Below are 24,669 nucleotides of genomic sequence, written 5' to 3'. Positions count from 1 at the left end.
CTGGAACGGCTTTATCTCTTCCTGCATTTCCAGTGGGTCACTGGACCAGCTCCTGTGAAGCACACAGCTTTTGACTAGAGATAATAAGGGGTCCTGGCTTGTCCAGGTTTTGATCTGCCAGGCAGTGACAGGTAATTGCTCACTCTCAAATGCTTCCATAACCATGGCTAGATCTACGGGCTGCGCCATTTCCCCCCCCGTGGTGGGCAATGGCAGTCTACTGAGCGCATCAGCGCAGTTTTCTGTGCCTGGCCTGTGGCAGATGGCGTAGTTGTCTGCGGACAACGTGAGCACCCATCTCTGGATGCGGGCCGAGGCTTTGGTATTTATCCCTTTACTCTCAGAGAACAAGGATATAAGTGGCTTATGGTCAGTTTCCATTTCGAATTTTAGCCCAAACAGGTATTGATGCATTTTCTTTACCCCATAGACACACGCTAACGCTTCTTTTTCAATCATGCTGTAGGGTGTCCAGCCATAGACAGACTCCTGGATGCATAAGCAACCGGTTGCAGTTTCCCGAAATCATTAGCTTGTTGCAATACACACCCGACGCCATATGACGACGCATCACATGCTAGTACCAAACGCTTACATGGATCATACAACACGAGCAATTTGTTTGAGCATAACAATTTTCTCGCTTTTACAAAGGCATTTTCTTGGCTTTTGCCCCAAACCCATTCGCCCCCTTTTCGTAGTAAGACATGTAGTGGTTCTAGCAGTGTGCTAAGACCCGGTAAGAAGTTACCAAAGTAGCTCATGAGTCCCAGAAGCGACTGCAGCTCCATCACATTCTGTGGCCTCGGTGCGTTCTCGATTGCCTCCGCCTTTGCATTGGTGGGCCTGATACCATCCGCCGCAATCCTCCTTCCCAGGAACTCCATTTCAGGCGCCAGGAAAACGCACTTCGAACATTTTAACCTGAGCCCCACGTGGTTGAGTCGACTAAGAACCTCCTCCAGGTTCTGCAGATGCTCGACTGTGTTCAGACCTGTGACCAAGATGTCGTCCTGGAAGACCACGGTGTGCGGGACCGACTTCAGTAAACTTTCCATGTTTCTCAGGAATATCGCCGCTGCTGATCGGATTCCAAATGGGCATCTATTATAAACAAAAAGACCCGTGTGCGTGTTGATGCAGGTGAGGGCCTTCAATGATTCCTCCAGTTCCTGCATCATGTAGGCTGAAGTCAGATCCAGCTTCGTGAATGTCTTTCTTCCCGCCAGCGTTGTAAAGAGGTCATCAGCTTTTGTTAATGGGTGTTGGTCCTGCAGGGAGAAACAATTGATAGTTACTTTGTAATCGCCACAGATTCTGACGGTGCCGTCTCCCTTCAGGACTGGGACAATAGGACTGGCCCACTCGCTGAACTTGATCGGAGAAATGATGCCCTCTCATTGCAGCTGGTCTAGCTCGATCTCTACCCTTTCTCTCATCATGTACGGTACTGCTCTCGCCTTGTGATGGATGGGTCACGCCGCCGGAATTAGGTGGATCTGCACTTTTGCTCTTTGGAATTTCCCAATTCGAACAGTGAAGAAAATTTGTTTAAGACCTGGGCACACGAAGTGTCGTCAGCGGGCGATAGGGCTTGGACGTCGTCCCAGTTCCACCGTATGTTTCCCAGCCAGCTCCTGACGAGCAGAGTGGGACCATCGCCCAGTACCACACAGAGTGATAGCTTGTGCACCGCTCCATCATAGGAGATCTTTATGGTAGCACTGCCAATTACAGGAATCAGTTCTTTTGTGTAAATTCTTAGTTTCATGCGAACTGGAGTTAAGACTGGCCTTGAGGCCTTGTTGCACCACAACCTTTCGAAAGTCTTTTTGCCCATGATGGATTGACTCGCGCCCGTGTCCAGCTCCATTGACACTGGGAGTCCATTTAGTTCAACATTCAGCATTATCGGGGGACAATTCGTGGTGAATGTGTGCACCCCATGTACCTCTGCCTCCTCTATCTGAGGCTCTGGTTCATCGTGATCCTCCGTGGATCTGTCCTCCTCTGCAACATGGTGGTTTGCAGGTTTAACAGGCTTAGCAGCTCGCCTGCACACTCGTTGGAGGTGTCCCATTGTTCCACAGCCCTTGCAAACGTACTCTTTGAATCGGCATGAATGTAAATGATGATCACCCCCGCAGCGCCAACAAGGTGTTAATGGCCTTGCATTCATCACCCTTGATGGTGGACTGTGAGTCAACTGCGGGCGTGCAACTGCAGGTATGTGTGACCTGCCCTGTATGTTACGATTCGAAAACAACATCACTTTGTTCACAGTACTTGTAGCAGCACTTGTATGCTGAGATATTTGCTTCATATTGTCACTGGTGGCAATGAACGCCAGGGCTAGGGCTATCGCTATGGCCTTACTCAAGGTTGGGGTCTCTACAGTCAAAAGTTTGTGAAGTATGGTTTCGTGGCCAATGCCAAGTACAGAAAAGTCTCTGAGCATGTGCTCCAAATGTCCTTCAAATTCGCAATATCCTGCAAGGTATCTTAGCTCGCCTGGCCTTCAGTCCTTTTGTAGGTGTAGAACTGGTACCTCGCCATCAGAACACTTTCCTTCGGGTTCAAATGCTCTCGGACTAGTGTGCACAAATCATCATACGATTTCTCTGTGGGTTTCGTTGGAGTGAGCAGATTCTTCATGTGGCCATACATTGGTGTCCCACAGACGGTGAGGAGGATCGCCCTTCGTTTGGCAGCGCTTTTTCCCCCATCTAGCTTGTTGGCTACGAAGTATTGGTCGAGTCGCTCCACAAAAGTTTCCCAATCATCTCCCTCCGAGAATTTCTCCAGGATGCCCACTGTTCTCTGCATCTTTGGGTTCGCTATCTATATCTTGTCGCCAGTTGTTGTGCATGGAGAAGAGTCAGACTGAACACTGTGAGCTCAAAGTAAAATGTGACCGTAGTCTTTTATTGCAGGTCTCCAGAGTGCCTCTCCAACCTGTGAAGCCTCCTTAAATACCTGTGCTCCCGAGGGATTATGGGATCCCTTGGGACTCCAGGGGATGAGCCCTTTGGTAGCTGTACAGAGTAAGTACAAGTCCACATATAATAGGCAGAATGGAGAACTAGCACTGAAACTGGATGTCCTCATGTCACCTGAGTCCAGTAGAAATCTTTTGTGGAGGTTGAAGCTGAGTCGAGGGAGCTTTACCCAACACATGAAGCATGATAAACCTTTCGTTGCTGACACTTGGTGAAAACTATCCGAAAAAACTTCCCTTCCCAGTGCTGACATTCTTCCTCTTAATAATGTGAAATTCATCAAAAAGATTCATCAAAAGTAATATAAGGATGACATTTTAGACCAATGTTCCTGTATACTTTGGGCGCTGTTCCTGCCTGTACAGCAGAGAGTGAGCCGGTGCAAGGACCCTGGGTCAGCTTACTCACGTTGTAAGATGCTAATCCCGTCACACTGCACATGATGCATTAGGTGCACAGCAAGGTCAGTGGACAGACTATCTGGCATCAGTAACTCTTAAAGACTCTGGGCCACCCTTAACAATGTCCTGGACACCCAGTGCTGATAGCAAGAGTAACAAAAAATTAATCAAAAAAGAAATGTTTTTTTTAAAAAGCAAGTAATATGTGTCATGTATTTCACCATCTTGCAATGACAATAGTTATGTAACTGTAACTCATGCACACTGTACCTGTACCTTTGAAATGCACACCCTGACCATAGGGGGTGAGCTTGCGGGAGACACTCCTCCCCTGGGTTTCCAGGTATAAAAGGGGAGGTCCCACTCAGGGTCAGCACTCCTTGGTCCTGGGAATAAAGTGAAGGTCACAGAGTGACTGTGTCTGATATATACATGCCTCGTGTGAGTTTGTAACAAGGTGCAGAGACACTACATTGGGCGACGAGAAACGGGAATCACCGAACCACGAGGATGGCCACCGGTGGCACAGAAGAACGCGACTGTGTGGGTGAGGACTGGGACGACTTTGTGGAAAGACTCCAGCAGAGCTTTGTCACAAAGGACTGGCTGGAAGAGACAGTGGCCGACAAGCGGAGGGCGCATCTACTGACCAGCTGTGGTCCACAGACGTATGCGCTGATGAAAGACCTGCTCGCACCCCAAAATCCAGCGGACAAGTCCTTCGAAGAGCTCAGCCAGCTGAGCAGTGAGCATCTCAAGCTGGCAAGTAGCGTACACATGGCCCGGCACCGGTTCTACTCTCACCGGCGTCGGGAGAGTTAAAACGTCTCGGACTTCGTGGCGGAACTGCGGCATTTGGCCAGTCTCTAAGTTTTCCAATGCCTGCAGGGGGGAGATGTGAAGGGACTTTTTCATCGAGGGCATTAATCATGCCGGCATTTTCAGGAAGCTCATAAAGACCATGGACCTGACTTTATAAGGGGCGGCATTGATAGCTCAGATCTTTATGGCAGGGGAAGAGGAGACCAAGCTAATTTATGCACGCAGCCCTGGTTTTAATGTTGCGATGAACCAGGGAGGTAATGTTGTAAAAGTGATACAGAACCCCGCAGGCAGGCAAGGGCAATTCGACACCGCCCAGGCAGGCAGGCAAGGGCAACAGCAAGCTCCAGGGTGGGCCCGCAACAGGGACAATGGAAAGGGGATCGGCAATTCACGCCATCATGAGGAACAATGCAGCCCGTGATGGGACCAATAACACCCTCCATCAGAGTGCTTAGAAACAGCCAAACGGGCTATCAGAGAGGAATGCCTGGGAATAGTCCTTTTGTTAACAGCAATCTCAGCTCATGTTGCAGGTGTGGTGGTAGACACACTGCCAAAAGCTGCAGGTTCCAGCTTTATACCTGTAGAATTTGTAATGTCAGTGGACACTTGGCCAGGACGCGCAAAAAGGCAGTAGCGCGGCTAGTCTGCGAGACAGAGGAACCAGACGAGCGGTCTGTAATGCAGGATGAGGCCTGGGGAACAACCATAGATGCTGAAGTTCAGAGAGTTCATGTGGCTGACGTCCACAGCTCATACACTAAAATGCCACCCATGATGATGAAAGTCTTATTGAATGGCATCCCGATGCACATGGAGCTAGATACGGGAGCTAGCTAGTCACTCATGAGCGGCCAACATTTTGAGAGACTATGACCACACAGAGCTAGCAGCCCCAAACTGGAACGCATTGAGATGCAGCTACGTACGTACACCAAAGAGATCATCCCAGTGCTGGGCAGTGCAAACTTGGTGGTAAAGCATAATGGATTACAGAACCGGCTGCCACTCTGGATTGTTCCGGGAAATGGCCCCGCGCTTTTGGGGAGGAGTTGGTTAGCTGAGATGAATTGGAAATGAGGGGATGTGCACGTCATTTCATCCGTGGAGCGAAGTTCATGCTCGCAGGTATTGCAAAAATTCGAGTCACTCTTTCAACCTGGTGTCGGAACGTTCAAGGGCACTAAAGTAGTGATGCGCATCACTCTGGATGCCAGACCAGTGCACCACAAAGCCAGAGTGGTGCCATACGTGATGCGTGAGAAAATTAAAAGTGAACTGGACAGGCTGCTCAGAGAGGGCATAATTTTGGCCGTTGAATTCAGCAACTGGGCAAGTCCCATCGTTCCCGTCCTCAAAGCAGATGGCTCGGTTAGGATTTGTGGCGACTACAAAGCCATCATCAACCGAGTGTTGCTGAAAGACCAATACCCACTTCCGAGAGTGGAGGACCTCTTTGCCACGCTGGCAGGTGGAAAGCTGTTCATGAAGCTGGACCTCACTTTGGCCTACATGACTCAGGAACTGGCGGAAGATTCCAAGCTTCTGACCACCATTACGACGCACAAAGGATTATTTGTCTACAACAGGTGCCTGTTTGGCATTCGTTTGGCAGCGGCTATCCTTCAGCGAAACATGGAAAGCTTGCTCAAGTCCATCCCTGGTCGTATTCCAAGACGACATCCTTATAACGGGTCAAGACACCGAGGAACACCTCCGCAACCTGGAGGAGGTGCTACGCCAATTGGATCGGGTAGGCTTGCGGCTGAAAAAGGCCAAGTGCGTGTTTTTGGCCCGAGAGGTCGAGTTCCTGGGCAGGAAGGTTGCCGCAGATGGGATCCGGCCCACTGAATCAAAAACTGAGGCAATTCACCGGGCGTCTAGGCCCGGCAACACGTTGGAGTTGCAATCATTCCTGGGACTTTTGAACTATTTTGGGAACTTTCTGCCGACTTAAGCACATTGTTGGAGCCGTTACACATGCTCCTCCATAAAGGTTGTGAATGGTTTTGGGGGGATTGTCAAGAACCGGCTTTCAACAAGGCGAGGAACCTGCTGTGTTCCAACAAACCGTTGACTTTGTATGACCCCTGTAAAAAAACTGGTTTTAACATGCGATGTGTCATCCTATGGGGTTGGGTGTGTGTTGCAGCAGAGTAACGATGACGGCCGACTCCAACCGGTGACTTACACCTCTAGGTCGCTCTCCAGGCAGAGTATGGATACGGCATGGTCGAGAAGGAGGTACTCGCGTGTGTGTACGGTGTGAAAAAGATGCACCAGTATCTTTTCGGTAGACAGTTCGAGCTAGAGATGGAACACAAGCCGTCAACATCCCTGTTGTCCAACAGAAAGGCTGTCAACGCTAACGCGTCAGCTCGCATACAGCGATGGGACCTCATGTTGGCTGCGTATGACTACACCATACGGCACCGGCCAGGCACCGAAAATTGCGCTGACGCACTCAGCAGGCTCCCACTGGCCATCATCGAGGGGACGTCGGAGCAGAGCGCCGAGACGGTCATGGCCGTTGAGGCTTTTGACACTGCGGGCTCCCCCATCACAGCTCGACAGATCAAACTCTGGACCAACAGGGGCCCTCTCCTATCCATGATAAAGAAATGTGTCCTGACCGGGAATTGGGCGCCCGCACACAGGGCGTGCCCCGAGGAAGCCGGGCCGTTTCAGAGATGGATGGATGAATGCTCTAGCCAAGCCGACTGCCTGTTATGAGGCAGCCGGGTAGTCATGTCCCAGAAAGGAAGGGAAGCGTTCATCAGGGAACTCCACAGCGAGCACCCTGGCACCGTGTTAATGAAGGCCATTGCCCGGTCACATGTATGGTGACCGGGGATTGACTCAGACCTGGAACACTGGGTTCGCAGGTGCATGACGTGTGCCCAGCTGGGCAATGCCCCCAGGGAGGCTCCACTCAGCCCGTGGCCCTGGCCCACAAGGCCATGGTCACGTATTCACGTAGACTATGCGGGCCCATTCATGGGAAAATGTTCCTGATCGTAGTTAATGCATACTCGAAGTGAATCGAGTGCATCATATTGAACTCGTGCACGACATCCATCACCGTGGAGAGTCTGCGTACGGTTTTTGCGACCCACGGCTTGCTGGACATCCTGGTCAGCGACAATGGTCCGTGTTTTACCAGCCATGAATTCCAGAAGCTTATGTCGGGCAATGGGATCAAGCACGTCCGGACAGCGCCGTTCAAGCCATCTTCCAATAGCCAGGCAGAACATGTGGCCCAAGTCATAAAGCAGGGCATGCTGCGCATCCAAGGACCCTCCCTTCAGTACCGCCTATCGCGCCTCCTGCTGGCCTACATTTCCCGGCCGCACTCGCTCACGGGAGTCCCGCCAGCGGAACTCCTCATGAAACGCATGCTCAAGACACGGCTGTCCCTCATTCACCCAGACCTGGCAGACACTGTTGAGGGCAAGCGCCATTCCCAAACTGAGCTCCATGATCGAGGCTCAATGGGGAGGTATACAGAAATAGATGACCTGGTATTTGTTCTTAACCATGCTTTGGGATCCCAAATGGCTTGAGGGCACCGTAATTGGCAAAGAAGGAAACAGGGTCATGGTGGTCAGACTAAATAATGGGCAGATATGCCGCAAACACTTGGACCAAGTAAAAACAAGGTTCAGCATAGACACGGAGGGACCGGAAGAAGAGCATGATGAGATAGCACCCACACCACTGCCAGCGTATGAGCAACAAAGACAGCCCTCAGCATGCACAGTCCCTGCAGCCAGCCCGGACAGGCCGGAATCACCTCAAGTGACAGAGACGCGTGCTGAGGCTCAGCTACCAGAGCCACAACTGCGGCGCTCCACGAGAGAGCGTCAACCACCCGATAGACTTAACCTCTGAAACTAAAAGACTCAAGGTGATGTCATGTATTTCACCATCTTGCAATGACAATAGTTATGTAACTGTAACTCATGCACACTGTACCTGTACCCTTGAAATGCACACCCTGACCACAGGGGTTGAGCTTGTGGGAGACACTCCTCACCTGGGTTTCCAGGTATAAAAGGGGAGGTCCCACCCAGGGTCAGCGCTCCTTGGTCCTGGAAATAAAGTGAAGGTCACAGAGTGACCGTGTCTGATACAAACTCACACGAGGCATGTATATAACAAGGTGCAGAGACACTAAATATGAATATTACATTTCAAAGCACTGTTTCTGTGAATCATTGTAAAAGAGAAATTTGATTCTGAAGCAATACTCTTGAAATACAGGAACCAATTCCATTTAATTAGTTTATTACTTTCTTCCATTTCCCAATCAGTGATGTTGCCATAGGATTGAGGGGTGGATCCCGAAGGCTGTGTGTGTATATAAAGTGGGTGTACACCCGCTGTTTGATGGAGCTTCACTCAGAGAGCAAGATCACTCCAAGGTGAGTTTGCTAATGCAAGGCTTTTGTCTCATTCCCGCTGATATTCATTGATGGATTGGGTGGGATGGATTGGGATGGGATGGGATGGAATCCATGCACATTTTGTGTGTATGACCAGATGGAACACGTTACAAATTCTTCGGTTTCAGGTTTTGGGGAAGTGGTTTAATCTGTTTTAAATCTCCAGGTTAATGAACTTCTCCTCTTCTGCTTTTTACTAATATTTGTTCTCAGGATGTGGGCACCGCTGGCAAGGCCGGCATTTATTGCCCATCCCTAGCTGGTTGAAAAGGTGGTGGAGGACCTTCTATTTGAACTGCTGCTGTCCTTGTGGTGAAGGTAGTCCCGCAGTGGTGTTAGGTAGGGCTTTCCAAGATATTGACCCAATGACAGGGGAGCGGCGATATATATCCAGATCAGGGTAGAGTGTGACTTGGAGGGGAACTTGGAGGTGGTGGTGTAACAAGACAGTGCTGCTCTAGTCCTTCTTGGTGGTAGAAGGTGAAAGAATAACCATGGTAATTTTCTACAGCACATCCTGTAGATAGTACATACTACAGCCATAGGGCGGGGAAACTGAGTCTAGTAACGGGCACCAATGAAGTGAAATGCTCTATCTTGGATGCTGTGGAGCAGCTTTAATGTTGTTGCGGCTGCACCCATCCATGCGAGTGGTGATTATTCTATAACACTCTTGACTTGAACCTTATAGATTTTGGAGAGGCTCTGAGGGGTTCGGAGATGAGGCACTTATCTCAGAGGACCCAGTCTCTACCCTGCACGTGTAGCTATGGTGTTGATATGGCTGGTCCAGTCCAGCTTCTGGTTAATGGTGTGCACTGTAAATGACCATGTGCGAGCATAATGAGGGGATTTTTTTTTCAATTGAGAAACCAAGGTGAAGGGCTGATGCCCACCAAACAGAACACCAAGTTTGTAAAAGAATAGGAGGAATGGGAAGCTAAATCAAACAGTGGTTGGGCGATGCCAAACTTGTAAAGTATTACAATGTATTTACAGCACAGAAACAGGCCATTCGGCCCAACAAGTCCATGCCAGTGTTTATGCTTCACATGGATCTCCTACCATCCCTCTTCATCTAACCCCATCAGCATACCCTTCTATTCCTTTCTCCCTCATGAGGTTATCCAGATTACCCTTGAATGCATCTGTGCTATTCACCTCAACCACTCCCTGTGGGAGTGAGTTCCACATTTTAACCAAACTCTGGGTAAAGAAGTTTCTTCTGAATTCCCTATTGAATTTATTAGTGACTATCTTATATTTATTTTTCCTAGTTCTGGTCTGGCCCACAAGTGGAAACATCTTCTGTACGTTTACCCTATCAAACTCCTTTATAAACAAAGATGTTTATCAGGTCACCCCCTCAGTTTTCTCTTTTCTAGAGAAAGGAACCCCGGCCCGTACTATATTTCCTGACAGCTTTAACCTCTTGGTTCTCATATCATTCGAGTAAATCTTGTTTGCACCTTCTTCAGCTCCTCTATATCCTTTTTATAATACGGTGACCAGAACTGTTCACAGTACTCCATGTGGTCTAACCAAGGTTTTATACAAGCTTAACACAACCTCTGCTTTTGAATTCTATCCCTCTAGAAATGAACCCTAGTGCTTTATTTGCTTTTTACAAGGCCTTATTAAATTGCGTCGCTACTTTTAGTGATCTGTGCATCGGTACCCCCAGATCCCTCGGTTCCTCTACTCCATTTAGACACTTATTTTCTAAGGAGTATTTGTCTCCTTATTCTTCCCACCAGAATGTATTACCTCTTACTTATCCATATTGGAATTCATTTATCAATTAGACGCCCATTCTGAAAGTTTATTAATGTCTTCCTGTATTTTGTCACCAGCCTCCTCTGTATTAACTACACCCCCCAATTTAGTGTAAACCACAAATTTTGAAATTGTACATCTGATTCCTGAATCAAAACCATTTATGTAAATGGTGAATAACAGTGGTCCCAGCACCGATCCTTGTAGAACACCATTTTCCACCATTTGCTAATCTGAGTAACTATCTTTAACCCCTACTCTCTGTTTCTGTTTTGTGTTGGTTAGAATATCCTGCAGATTGTCAGGGGAAGGAAGAACATAACATAAGAACATAAGAAATAGGAGCAGGAGTAGGCCATATGGCCCCTCGAGCCTGCTCCGCCATTTTATACAATCTTGGCTGATCCGATCATGGACTCAGGTCCACTTCCCTGCCCGTTCCCCATAACCCCTTATTCCCTTATCAGATAAGAAACTGGCTAGCTCTGTGTTAAATTTATTCAATGTCCCAGCTTCCACAGCTCTCTGAGGCAGCAAATTCCACAGATTTACAACCCTCTGAGAAAAGAAATTTCTCCTCATCTCAGTTTTAAATGGGCGGCCCCTTATTCTAAGATTATGCCCTCTAGTTCTAGTCTCCTCCATCAGTGGAAACATTCTCTCTGCATCAACCTTGTCAAGCCCCCTCATAATCTTATACGTTTCGATAAGATCACCTCTCATTCTTCTGAATTCCAATGAGTAGAGGCCAAACCTACTCAACCTTTCTTCATAGGTCAACCCCCTCATCTCCGGAATCAACCTAGTGAACCTTCTCTGACCTGCCTCCAAAGCAAGTATATCCTTTTGTAAATATGGAAAGCAAAACTGCACACAGTATTCCAGGTGTGGCCTCACCAATACCCTGTATAACTGGAGCAAGACTTCCTTGCTTGAGGCCTGAGGGAGGTAGGAAGTCCCACAGTTTTGGGACACTGGTTAAAAAAATGAGCTGGAGGAGGAGATGGTGATGAGTCCCAAGGGTAGAAACAGCCATTGCTGATGTTATTGTACAAACATTTAATAAGCTCACAGCAAATTCCTGACTCCACTATATTAGAAAAGACATTAAACCATTTATTACAAAGCAGCAAATAAAAGGATTTGATATCAGTGCACTTGGTATTCATGCAATAACATCACAAGCATTACTTTCTACCCATTGACTTCAGACTGGAAGGGTGAAGGGAGAGAAGAGGAGCTGTGTGTAGAGTAGTGCACTTAGAGCTTAGCAGGAACCTAGCTTGAACAGGAAGAAAAATGTCATGAACAGGTGCAGAAAGTAATCGAAGACTAATGGAATGCTATTCGTTATATCGAGAGGATTAGAATACAAGGGGGTAGAAGTTATGCTACAGCTACACAAAGCCTTGGTCAGAGCACACCTTTCTTTAAACTGCCATGGTGGGACTTGAACGCAACAGACTATGGCCGTGAAGTATTTTTCTGTTTAGTGAAGCTAAGATCCAAAAATGTGAAAGCAATTGATAGATGATTGAAGAGAATATATCTGCATATATTGCTCTCCATGCAGAGGAACTTTATAAATCAACTATTTGCAAAGTAATCTATGAATATTGTCCACTCCATGTCTAATGCCATTGGTTTTGCTCCATTAGATTGTCCATCATGAAGTTCTCTCTGTTTCTGGGCTGTGTGGTGCTGTCTATTCTGGCTGCAGCCTCAGGCCACACATTTGATTCAACACTGGATGAAGATTGGAAGAACTGGAAATCACAGCATGAGAAGCAGTACACGGAGGTAAAAGGGAAAAATGGGAATTTGTTCTCGTTCAGACCCTACGCCAAACATTCAGCTCACCCAGAAGGGGGAAGGGATTCCATGCACTTCATAGAATTATAGAAGTTTACAATACGGAAGGAGGCCATTTCAGCCCATCGTGTCCATACCGGCCAACAAGAGGCTATCCAGCCTCATCCCACTTTCCAGTTCTAGGTCCGTAACCCTGCAGGTTGTGGCACTTCAGGTGCACATCCAAGTACTTTTTAAATGTGGTGAGGGTTTCTGCCTCTACCACCCTTTGAGGCAGTGAGTTCCAGACCCCCATAACCCTCTGCGTGAAGACATTTCCCCTCAAATCTCCTCTAAACCTTCAATCAATTACTTTAAATTTATGCCCCCTGGCAGTTGACCCCTCTGCTAAATGATTGAGAATTCCCATTTGGAGTTAAGGCGGGCGAGGTGAGTTCCCTGTTGGATGGAATGGCTGTGAAATGTAAATGAAAATATATTGGCCCTGAAATTCCCTGCGTGTTCTCCCAGACTCCGTAACTCCAGGTGAAGACTTGCAGAACTGACAGGGAAACAGCAGAGACTTGGTGTAACTCAGATCACTGAGGATTCAACTGGTCTGCTGAATTACCGCAGAAACCATAAAAAACCCTTGGGATGCTTCAGGTCCATTAATTTAAAATACATTGACATTGGTACCACACCCGGTAATCAGAACATATATCCCCTACTAATGGAGTACAGGTGACAAAATATAATCCGTGAAACACATAACCTAAATCCTTCCCCTATTATCCAATTTCTATGTTGCTCCTCCAAAATATTATGTACAGGAATAAAGATGATGACCTTGCTCAGTTGTTTATTCCTCGTGTACTTTTCAAAGACACAATTGTCCCTTCCCTTAAGGCCTGTTATCGCTGGAATTCGGCGGCCACGCCGCGGAGTGGAATGGCCGCTGATTTTTCGTTGACTGACCCCCCCCATTTTGAAAATTCTCCTACTGCAGTATCCCGGCAGTATCCGCTCTCCCCACTTCTGCCCCGCTGCTGCCAATCCATCCTAAGTGCGCAGCGACAATGTTCCCCCCCAAAGGCGAAATTCCGCAGAGAGAATCTTGCTGCCAAAATGTGTGTAAAATGACAGTGTGGCCGGCATTAAAGGAGAGGACGCACTGCCATTTCCACCATCTTATTTTTCTTTTTCGGCCGACTGCCAAGTCGGCCTGACAATAATGGCCCCGGGTTCAGTTGGGCCCCCAACAGGCAACATGGCACCCCCTCTTGGGTGCCAGGCCGTTGGCCCGGCCAAAATCCTCCTTGGTGGCCCAGTGGACCTAAGTAAAATAAAGCTCTCCCCTTTAAGTGAAGAGGGGAAGCGTGCTGACAAGCCAGCATGATGATGTCATCAGCACTACGCCAATGAATGACAGCGGTGGACAATCCGCTTGTCCCCACTTCCAGCGAACTTACGCTCTCCACCTCACTTCTGCCCCCCATTATGACTTCCGGTCCGCTCGGGAAAAAAAGCCTAAGAGTACAAGAGGCCACCACACCCACGGAGGCAGTGTAAAAGTTCAAACACGGTCGGTGAGCCGCGTTTCCAGCAGGGTGCAATTTTGGCCCCTTAGTGTTGATTACCCAAGAGTAAGGGCTCAATCTGGTTTATATTTGTGTGTGTATGGGAGGGTAATGAGTGCACCCTATTGATATGGATAGAAACCTGAATGCTAAATATTATTTCAGCTTTTGCACAGGGATTTTAAAACTATTGTATAATTAAACTGATGAAAGGTACTAGAGCTTGACTGGCTAAATGTCTTTTTTCAGGAAGAGGAGACCTACAGGAGACTGGTCTGGGAGGACAGCATGAGATACATTGAACAGCATAACCTGGAGCACTCAATGGGAAAGCACACATTTACTGTGGGAATGAACCAGTTTGGAGATCTGGTGTGTACAAGATATGTAATATGGGAGGCTATTAGATGACAGTTATTGAGGTGCTATTACTGAATGAGGTGTGATATGGTTAGTGATGTCACAGCACCACATTTTAACAAAGACTCCCACTTCCTTTATCAATGTCCGTTTATGTCAAAATAGATTCTCCTCTCCATTGTACATCTCATTACATCCTTGTTGTTCTTGTTAAACAGCGAGGACCATGGGCTGGGGCACTGCCCATATATCTGCTGTACTTTTTGTTATTGCCAGTGCGAATAAAAAGAATGGGATGATCCCACCTGCACCAAGCTAACTGCCACCATAGAAATGATCGGATAGTGTTGACAGTGCTCAACACGCCAGCTGCATCAATCTCTCCTTGGCCCCAACCTCCCTGCAGTGATGGACCAAAACCCAACATTGGGATCAATGGGAATTTAGACTCATTGTCATTATATTTTATCATTAATATTGATTTAACCGCTGGAAAATTGGTGTGAAACAAGGGCAATGACTCATGGGAGATAGGTCCATTAGCAGCCTCTGTTTTCTCAGTCCTGATTTGTGAGCTTCAACAGTTAGTGTGGGCAGAGTATTTGACCAGGGCAGCATCAAAACCCAACCCGATCCTTGAGCAACAGCTGCTCTCCAGTGCACTGACTTGTGATCAGAAATGGGAATCCTGCCTGACTTTCTCCTCTAAGTCCAAGGACACGAAGGCCAATTGTAGACCCAACTGCAGCCCCAGCTGAGATCAGTTCATTATGCACAGGCTGGTGATGGAACCTGAGACCCTCCTGATCAGTACGGCTCAGTTATGCACCAATAAACTCAGCCACCATGAGGAATGGCAGCTTTTAGCCTTTCTCCTCATGGACACGATGAGCCAAATGGCCTCCTGGGGGAATGGCAGCTTTCAGCCTTTCGCCTCATGGACATGATGAGCCAAATGGCCTCCTGGGGGAATGGTAGCTTTTAGCCTTTCGCCTCATTGGTGAAAGTCCTCTAAGATTATAATTACCATGGAAGATTATCGAATGTTTTCACATCAAATAAGGTGCATGTACAATAACTGTTGCCATTTTGATCACTGTACCATAGATCAGAGAGATGCTTTATTGCCTTCAGGCTGTGTTACCCCCACTTTATACTGGACTGTGAAGAAATATATTGAATCATGTTTTCCTGCAGTTCCTTATTTTAGTCAAAGATTAGACATTAGTAATGTATTGGCATGGATTGAAAATTGGTTAACTGACAGGAAACAGAGAGTAGGAATAAACTGGTCTTTTTCATGGTGGCGGACAGTGACTAGTGGGGTACCACAGGGATCAGTGCTTGGGCCCCAACTATTCACAATATATATAAATGCTTTGGATGAGAGAACGAAATGTAATATTTCCAAGTTTGCTGACGACACAAAACTAGGTGGGATTGTGAGTTGTGAGGAAGATGCAAATATGCTGCAAAGCGATTTAGATAGGTTGAGTGAGTGGGCAAAGACATGGCAGATGCAGTATAATGTAGATAAATGTGAAGTTATCCATTTTGGTAAAAAAAACATAAGGACAAAGTATTATTTAAATGGTGATGGCTTGGGAAGTGTCGATGTACAGTGGGACCTGGGTATCCTTGTACACCAGTCATTGAAAGCAAACATGCAGGTGCAGCAAGCAGTTAGGAAGGCAAATGGTATGTTGGCCTTCATTGCAAGAGGATTTGAGTACAGGAGCAAGGATGCCTTACTCCAGTTCTACAGGGCCTTGGTGTGCAGTTTTGATCTCCTTACCTAAGACTGCACACCAAGGCCCTGTAGAACTGGAGTAAGGCATCCTTGCTCCTGTACTCAAATCCTCTTGCAATGAAGGCCAACATACCATTTGCCTTCCTAACTTGCCATAGAGGGAGTGCAGCGAAGGTTCACCAGACTGATTCCTGGGATGGCAGGACTGTCGTATGAGGAGAGATTATGTCGACTAGGCCTGTATTCACTAGAGTTTAGAAGAATGAGAGGGGATCTCATTGAAACGTATAAAATTCTGACTGAGTTGGATAGACTGGATGCGGGAAGGATGTCTCCCCTGGCTGGGAAGTCTAGAATAAGGGATCAGAGTCTCAGGATACTGGGTAGGAAATTTAGGACCAAGAATGAAGAGACATTTTTTCACTCAAAGGGTGGTGAAGCTGTGGAATTCTCTACCACAGAAGGCTATGGAGGCAAAATCACTAAATATATTTAAGAGGGAGATGGATAAATTTCTAGAAACAAAAGGCATCAAGGGATATAGGGAAAAAGCAGGAATATGGTGTTGAGATAGAGGATCAGCCATGATCATATTGAATGGCGGTGCAGACTCGAAGGGCTGAATGGCCTACTACTAGTCCTATTTTCTATGTTTTTATGAGTATGGAGTGTGAGCACTGCTTGATAATCTCACCTCCCTTTGTCGCTAGATTCAGAGAACGAATGAAAATGTAACCCTGGGAGGCTATCTACCCGCCTCCTGCACATGCTCCATTAACAGTCAATCACTTCATTCATTAACGTCCATGAACTTAAATTTCTAGACCACTGAAGAGTTCAATAAACTCATGAATGGATTCCTCCCAGCCGAAGCTGATAACTCGACTGAAGTAGCAGTTGAGGAAGACAATGAAGATGATGAAAGTAATGATGTTGAAATGGATGCAATTGTCGACTGGCGCACAAAAGGCTATGTTACTCCAGTAAAGAACCAGGTAAAAATCAGAAGGAATCCTTCGAGCGATTTTTAATTGTGAAGTTCTGAAGAAAAGTTGAAGTTATGCACCTTGGTCCCATGCTTATTAAGAAATGGGTTGAGACTATCCAAGTTTACACATGACTCTTATAGCCTGAAGTGAGATTATCAACCCATAGGGCTAGAAATTCCCCTGCTGTGCACCTCCCATTAGCGCCTCCAGGGGGCGCAAAAGTCTTTTCGCCTGGGGTGGGTCCAGAGGGTGCGTTCATTACCGGCTCCCGCTAAATTGTGCGAGAGTTAGCAGGGGAGCAAAACCAATAGTGGTGTGCCCCGCTGGTAGCACCCCGGGCTGCTGCACCTCCAGCGATAATGTCGCCGGTGTGCGCAGCCCCCCCTTTTCGTGAAGTGACGGCCCGTTTTCGCCGTGCGGCAGAAATTGTGCAACGCCCCGTGAGGCTGCCGCGGGCAATGTCAGTGGCAGCCTTGCGGGTCGTGAACTGGGCTGTACTCCACTCATGGGGCGAGATTTAAAGGGGAGGTGCGCGGTGCTATTTTGCGCTGGCCTCCGACTTACCAGTCTGACCTCAGTGACAAGTTTCACGGGGTTGTTGCCACAATCGTGCAGCCCGGAATTCCGTTTCGGTGCCCAGCTGCTGCCATGGCACCCCGCATCACCCGCTGGCCTAGTGTAGGCCGCTGAAAACCCTTGGAAGGCATCAGCGCAGAGTCCGCGTAGCGCTCCATGTTTCGCCCGGGTAGCCCCCCTAAGCCGGCCCTGACAGGAAGTGGAGTGCCCACCCTTGTGGTCCACTTCCTATCAGGGGCTGTAACCCCAATTTAGCTCGTGGGAGGGGCTTCTGTGCCGGGCGCAGGAAGACCCGCCTCACAAAGGTTACTGCCCCCAAACGGGACGCTCCGGAATTTCGCCCCCTATCAGGCTAAGTTGGATTTAAACCTGGATCACCAACAGAGTGCTAACTTACTGTGCCCCTGGCTCCAGCCCAAATCTGTCTGTTTAAAACCATTCTACAGTGAACCATGTCTCCGCTCTAAGAAACAAGAGTACAAGCACTGCCCTCCCAAACCTGGCACACAGACACTCATTGAGCCATATGTTTCCTATCAACCTCACTATAGAAGATGATAGTGTCAATCTGCACTCCACCTGACAAGAGATGGATAAAGATTTTGGCCTAGACATTTGTTAGCGTCTGAAAACGGGCTCGGGGATCGGGCGTGATCAGCCCGTGCCGTTCAAAGGAATGCAGGCACGCCGCGAACTTGGTGCAGCCTGCTGATTTGCCTGATTGTGGGGTCCAACCCAGGGTGAACACACTGCTGAGTGGGGATGGGGGGGGGGGGTGGGCGCGGCGCGGCAAGTTCAGCTGAGGCTAGCACCACTTAAACCTAGTCTGCACCTCTTAACGGGGAGGTGCATTCTGCCAGCAGAATCTAATTGAACTGGCTGAGAAAGATATTGAAAATAGGAGAAAAGAAAATTGTCACAACAGGGAAGAGAGTGGGTGCCCAGGTTCTCCGATGCAACAGTTGGTGCAGGATGTTCTGTGAAATTCAGGACTTTATTTTTTTTTCCGGTTCGTGCGGTGTTGTGGTCGTCAGTGGGGTGGAACTGCGGGCAGGTCGGAACGGCCGTCATTCCAATTCATCAGTGCCACACTAATGACGTCAGCCTGACGCAGATGTTCAGTTAAAGGCATAGGCCGCTGCGAACTCTGCAGCCACTTTAGTGGCAAACACTGGGCCACAAGGGAGGGTTTTGTCTGGGCCAGAGACCTGGCACCCAAGAGTGGGTGCCAGGCTGCCTGTTGATGGCCCGGCCGAACCCGTGGGCATAATTGTCGGCCCGACCTGGCAGTCAGCCAACAATAAACAATAAAATTGAGTCACCGGCAGCAAAACCTCCCCTTTAAAGGCAGACGTGCCACCCAACCACAGACAGCTCCCCGCTGGGAAAATCCGTGAGTGGCACCGACCGGCGGCAGCGGCGCTCCAGCGGGGCAATTTCCCGCGGGGATCGGAAAGTGGGTTGGCGCCAGTCGGTAAGGCATTGCCGCATGCCCGAAGTGGCGGGAAAACGGGTGATGCGGTAACCCGTTCCCGCTGCATCCGGCCCGGGGGCAATTTTGGATGGGTCGGCCCATCCATCTGCCCCCGGTCAGTAAGGCATCTCTCCCCCTCTCCTGGCATGAAGCGCGTCTGTCACCTCTCTCATGCAGCAGTGGAGGGTGAACTTGGAGCTATTACAGATGTCGCCTGCTCCAGCCTGGAAGGATCCCGACGTGAAGAAATTCAGGGCCACAGTCACCTTCACAGCCACCAGCAGCGCTGTCCTTGCTCTGGTGTGAGGCTCCGGGTCCTGCTGCAAGAGGTGGCAAAGTTCTGTGAGCACCTCCTTCATAAAGCGCATTTGCCTCACACCCTGCCCCTGGTTCAGGCTGAGGTAAAATGGTTTCACTCAGAAGACCCCAGGTGGGTAAGGCCTCCCGCTGACAGCCCTTCTCACCCTCCTCCTCCTCCCTCTGCGAGCTGGTTGTCCTCTTCGTTGCTGCCTCTGCTCCATCTCCCGGTCATGCTGCAGACCAAGGGGAATGGAAACTACATCACCCTTGACAGGGATCAAGTGGTCTGACCAGAACTCTCGAAGTCAGAACAAAGGCTTTCTCCACGTGCTGCATCACTTCCTCTCACCTCATCAACGTTAAACAACTCTGAACGCACCAAAGACTTATACAGACTTAAACAGCGCCAGTAGAAATTAATCAGCAACTGACTGAGAGTGGTTGCTGATTCCTTTAACTATCGCTGGTGGGGAGGGTCCTTGCTGCTGCTGAGCGCCTGTCCAGCTGTGCGAGGTTAACACAGGACGTTAGCTCCAGCGATGACGCCGAAAATGGCAGCGCTGGCGTCAAATCAGCATTGCACGCTGAGTGACGTCACAATTTGCCCAATCGACATACTTCCTGCGCGCACCTAACGGCCGCCCGACCACTCTAACCAAAATGATGCCCAGCGGCCCCACACCACAAGTGTGCACGCGCGGCGCAGATGCTATTGTTGTCATAAAATGGCACCCGTAGCGCTGAAAAATCAGGCATTACGGAGCTGAATTTCGAGCCCAATTCATCAGAATGTTTTTAAAATGATTGTATTTCTGTAATTACCAGGGACAATGTGGCTCGTGCTGGGCTTTCAGTGCGAATGGTGCCCTTGAAGGACAGTGGTATAAGACTAAAGGACAACTGGTTCATCTGAGCGAACAGAATCTCGTTGACTGTAGCAGAGATTATAATAATGAAGGATGTAATGGTGGATGGATGGACCAAGCCTATAGATATGTGTTAAGAAACAACGGTGTCAACTCTGCTGCAACTTATCCATACACTGGAAGGGTAAATTTCTTTTAAACATGTTTTCAAATTCACCAGGCACAATATATTTACAGCATTACAGCAGAGCTCAGTCCAAATAGATTGTAGGATGACACCCTACTTTGGATTAATTCTTCCCTGGGACTCTGCTCCCTGGCTTCTGCCAATGTCACCGTACAACCAGCGCTCCGTAGGATGCGAGAATGAGGCCTTTCACTTTCCCCCTTATTTTGTAATGATCTGTCAAATCCCCTCTCAACATCTCCTATTGTCATACAATTCAGATGAGGAATTAAGAGTGTTTGGGATAGAAATTGACCCATGCCCGAAACGCACGCTCCTCGTTTCAATGGTCTTTACCGCAGCTGTGTTTCAGGTCACCTCTTGAGCGACATTCCGCCCTTTGTTGTTTTTTTTCACTTGGATCTGGAAGTCTCTCTTAATGGAAACTCTTTTTGGAAGCGGCGGCAAGACCTGAGGGCTGGAAGTTGGGGGCGGTGCGGAGTGACCGCCGCGATGATGTCATCATGGCGCCGCATCATCACGGCTCTCCCCTTCACTTAAAGGGGAGGGCCTCCGCGATTTTAAAACTTCGGCACACTGGGCCAGGAGGGAGGGTTTCAGCTGGGCCAGCGGCCAGGCACCCAAGAGGAGGTGCCAGGCTGCTTGTTTGCGACCCGGCATAATTGTTGGGCCGACCTGTCAGGAGGCCGAAAAAAACATGGCAGCAGCAGTAGTGCGCCCTCCCCTTTAAGGGAAGCCGCATCGCCATTGCAGAAGGCCACAGCCTCACTGGACCGCCGGGAAAAACCAGGTTGGGTGGGCCGAAGATTTTCAGAGGGAAATGTCGCCATCGGTGGTGCACATGGTGATGACGTGCTTACCACGGATCGATAGCAGTGGAGCGGTGGGGGGAGGAGCAGGGGTATCGGGGCACCGCCGGAAAACCTTGGGAGGGCAATTGCGCTATCAGCGGCCATTCCACGAAAAGTTGGCGTCCACTCCACACCGCAATGTGGCCGCCGATTTGCGGTGGTAACAAGCCTTAAGTAGAGGGGCAATTTCTGGACCTTTAAGTTTGTATGAATTACCCGACTGCTCGCCATTCTGTGACCCAGAGTGTCGGTGTGCCAGTGTCAGCTGAGACAACATAGCAACTGCCATGCTCTCTGCTTAATCCGTGGAACTTAAAACACCACTCAGTACAACAGTTACCATGGCAACACAATGATGTACAGGATTGGAAAAACAGAACGAGGAAAGATTATTTTGATCCATCTGGCTCTCCCATACAGTCCTTCTGGCTGGTCAATTACTCAAATATAAGCTGTGTTTTTAAGCACAAAATAAGCAGTTAAAGTTTGCTGTGTGGCCTATATGCAAGTTATTAATATTTGGTGGGAGGCTCAAATTTGGGTGCAAACTATTTGAAAGAGTAGCCTATGTGTAAATGTCGCCATTTGATGAGAGGCATTTAACTTCAGCAATTTAAGCCACAACTTGATCAGTTCAAAGTTTTAAATATTGGTTTGTAATTAAGAAATAACTTGTTTTAAAAGTATTCTTCGGTGAATATTTGTGTAAATTGCCTTCAGTGCTGATGCTGTTATTGCTGCAGCCGCTATTCTTACTGCTGACGACACTTTGCGTCACAATTGTTCCTCTGTTGTAAGAAAGAAAGAATGACTTGCATTTATATAGCGTCTTTCACGACCACCCGATGCCCCAAAGCGCTTTACAGCCAATGAAGTATTTTTGGAGTGTAGTCACTGTTGTAATGTAGGAAACGTGGCAGCCAATTTGCGCACAGCAAGCTCCCATATCAGCAACGTGATAATGACCAGATAATCTGTTTTTGTTATGTTGATTGAGGAGTAAATATTAGCAAGGACATCTCCTACTCTTCTTCGAAATAGTGCCATGGGATCTTTTACATCCACCTGAGAGGGCAGGCGGGGCCTCGGTTTAACGTCTCATCCGAAAGATGGTTTGTAGTATTTGTAATATAGAGCTCCACCTAGTGGACTATTGCTCCACCAAGTGGACTACTGTGGTAATGCAACTGCTGATGTAAATACAATATGGGATTAATCGGGCGCTGGGTGACTTCCATCGCGACAAAGAGACTTTCGTCCTGAGCCGCTGGAAATTGCTGAACGTTATCGTTTTGGAATATGAGATCAATTACATGACGAGAGTGTCAGTGAGTACATTGTAGCTTTAAAAAAGCTATCCATTCACTGTCATTTCAGAAACTTTCAGGATCGAGCATTGCGTGAATGTTTTGTTTGTGGGATGAAAAATGAAGCAAGTTTTTGACAACCCCTAACTTGACTTTTGATTTAGCTTGTCAGACAGCTATGTCGATGGATATGGCCGACCAATACTCTTGAGAATTTTGTGCCATTTCCAGTCGTCAGACAACTGAGGTGAATTGTAGGTTAAAAGTAAGAGACAGTTGGGTCCCAAGGCCTCAGCAACTGGCCAAGGTAACAGTGCATTGAAATCGTGCTACATAGGCGCAGCCATCTGGAGTCTGGCAATGTCAACATTTACCTTGGATTTTTAGCTGTGCTACAAAAGAAAGAAGCTCTCAAAGTCTCTCTGTTATTTGGTCGGAACATCCACCAACAAAAATTTCACCTAGGGAATCCGATTGTCCTATCTTCATCGCCAATGTGATATATTCTTCATGACATCACAACTTCTGGGACGACACATTGTTCAAAGTTGTTCATATGTGAACGCAGAGTGTTTCTTCTGCAAGCAAACAGGGCATTTTGTGAAGGCTGTTCAATCATCATTATCATCAGTGGGAAGCTGTTTAACCTACGCCGCCTCCAGGCCAGGTACAAGATCACCCCAACCTCTGTCGTTGAGCTGCAGTATGCGGACGACGTCTACGTCTGCGCACATTCAGAGGCTGAACTCCAGGATATAGTCAATGTATTCACTGAGGCATATGAAAGCATGGGCCTTACGCTTAACATCCATAAGACAAAGGTCCTCCACCAGCCTGTCACCGCTGCACAGCACTGCCCTCCAATCATCAAGATTCACGGCGCAGCCATCGACAACGTGGACCACTTCCCATATCTCGGGAGCCTCTTATCAACAAAGGCAGACATTGATGCGGAGATTCAACATCACCTCCAGTGCGCCAGTGCAGCCTTTGGCTGTCTGAGGAAAAGAGTGCTTGAAGACCTGGCCCTCAAATCTACCACTAAGCTCATGGTCGATGTTCAATGCTAGAAGTAGAAATCACTAGAGACTACATAGCATTGAAGAGAAGCAAGTGGATGGGGAGGTTCTGGAGATACACGTCATCAGGAGCACGAGGGTATCTAATAATGATTCGCGATGTATCGTCATCCAAGTAGACGTTAATAATAACTTTTATTTATATAGCGCCTTTAACATAGTAAAACATCCCAAGGCACTTCACAGCAGTGTTACAGAAAAACAGATAAATTTGACACCGAGCACAGAAGAAATTAAGGCAGATGATCGAAAGCTTGTTTAAAGAGGTAGGTTTTAATGAGCGTCTTAAAGGAGGAAAGAGGGGTAGAGAGACGTAAAAGTTTAGGGAGGGAGTTCCAGAACTTAGGGCACAGGCAGCTGAAGGCAAGTCCACCGATGGTTGAGCAGTTATAATGAGGGATGTTCAAGAGGACAGAATTTGAGGAGCACAGACATTTTGTGGGATTGTGAGACTGAAAAAGATTACAGAGATAGAGAGGGACAAGTCCATGGGGTGATTTGTAAACAAGGATGAGAATTTTGAAATCTAGGCATTGTTTAACTGAGAGCCAATGTAGGTCAGAAAGCACAGGGGTGATGGGTGATCTTGACGGTGCAGGTTAGTATAGTTGCAGGAACCAAGATATCCATGGAAATCGACACTGATGCATCCGTGAGCATAGTACCGCAATCACTATATCTCAACAAGTTGAGTGAGTTTCCACTGGAGAAGTTAAAGATAGAGCTGTGAGGCTACTCAGGAGAGCAAATCCGTGTGGTAGGATGTATCACCATACCGATGAAGTACAAGGATCAGTTTCAGAGATTGCCTCTCTTAGTAGTGGCAGGAGACAAGCTTGCATTAATAAGTAGAAATTAGTTGGGATTACTGAAGCTGGATTGGAGTGAGATTTTTTTGTATTGAAATGAGATTTACATCGAAGGATGATGTCATCAAACTAATATCCGAAGGTGTTCCCTGAAGCAGGCAGTCCGATCCAAGGCTTCAAGCCGAGTGTCAGAGTACAGAAGGACGCTAGACCAGTTTACTGCAAGTCACTCCTAGTACCATACGCACTCAAGGAGAAAGTTGAGCAAGAAACTGAGAACATTACCTCTAAGGTAGATCTAAGG

At 48.0% G+C, this 24,669-nt stretch overlaps 1 protein-coding gene across 2 annotated transcripts in view; it reads left to right on the top strand.

Moving 5' to 3' along the window:
* The window catches only part of LOC139228706 (digestive cysteine proteinase 2-like), a 98,631-nt gene that overhangs the window by 48,803 nt on the left and 25,159 nt on the right, over positions 1-24,669 (top strand). The window contains exons 2-6 of one of the 2 annotated variants that reach the window (XM_070859976.1): positions 8,539-8,649; positions 12,105-12,246; positions 14,067-14,189; positions 16,752-16,922; positions 20,092-20,316. In XM_070859976.1, the coding sequence (XP_070716077.1) occupies positions 8,539-8,649; positions 12,105-12,246; positions 14,067-14,189; positions 16,752-16,922; positions 20,092-20,316 (772 nt within the window). Of the gene's footprint in view, positions 1-8,538; positions 8,650-8,883; positions 9,010-12,104; positions 12,247-14,066; positions 14,190-16,751; positions 16,923-20,091; positions 20,317-24,669 lie in introns of those variants that run through there. The other variant, XM_070859977.1, reaches the window with a different exon arrangement.

Source organism: Pristiophorus japonicus, chromosome 18 (assembly GCF_044704955.1).
Source record: "Pristiophorus japonicus isolate sPriJap1 chromosome 18, sPriJap1.hap1, whole genome shotgun sequence".
Classification (NCBI taxonomy): domain Eukaryota; kingdom Metazoa; phylum Chordata; class Chondrichthyes; family Pristiophoridae; genus Pristiophorus; species Pristiophorus japonicus.
Note: the sequence above shows the minus strand (reverse complement) of the source record. Positions and strands in the feature narration are given on the sequence as shown.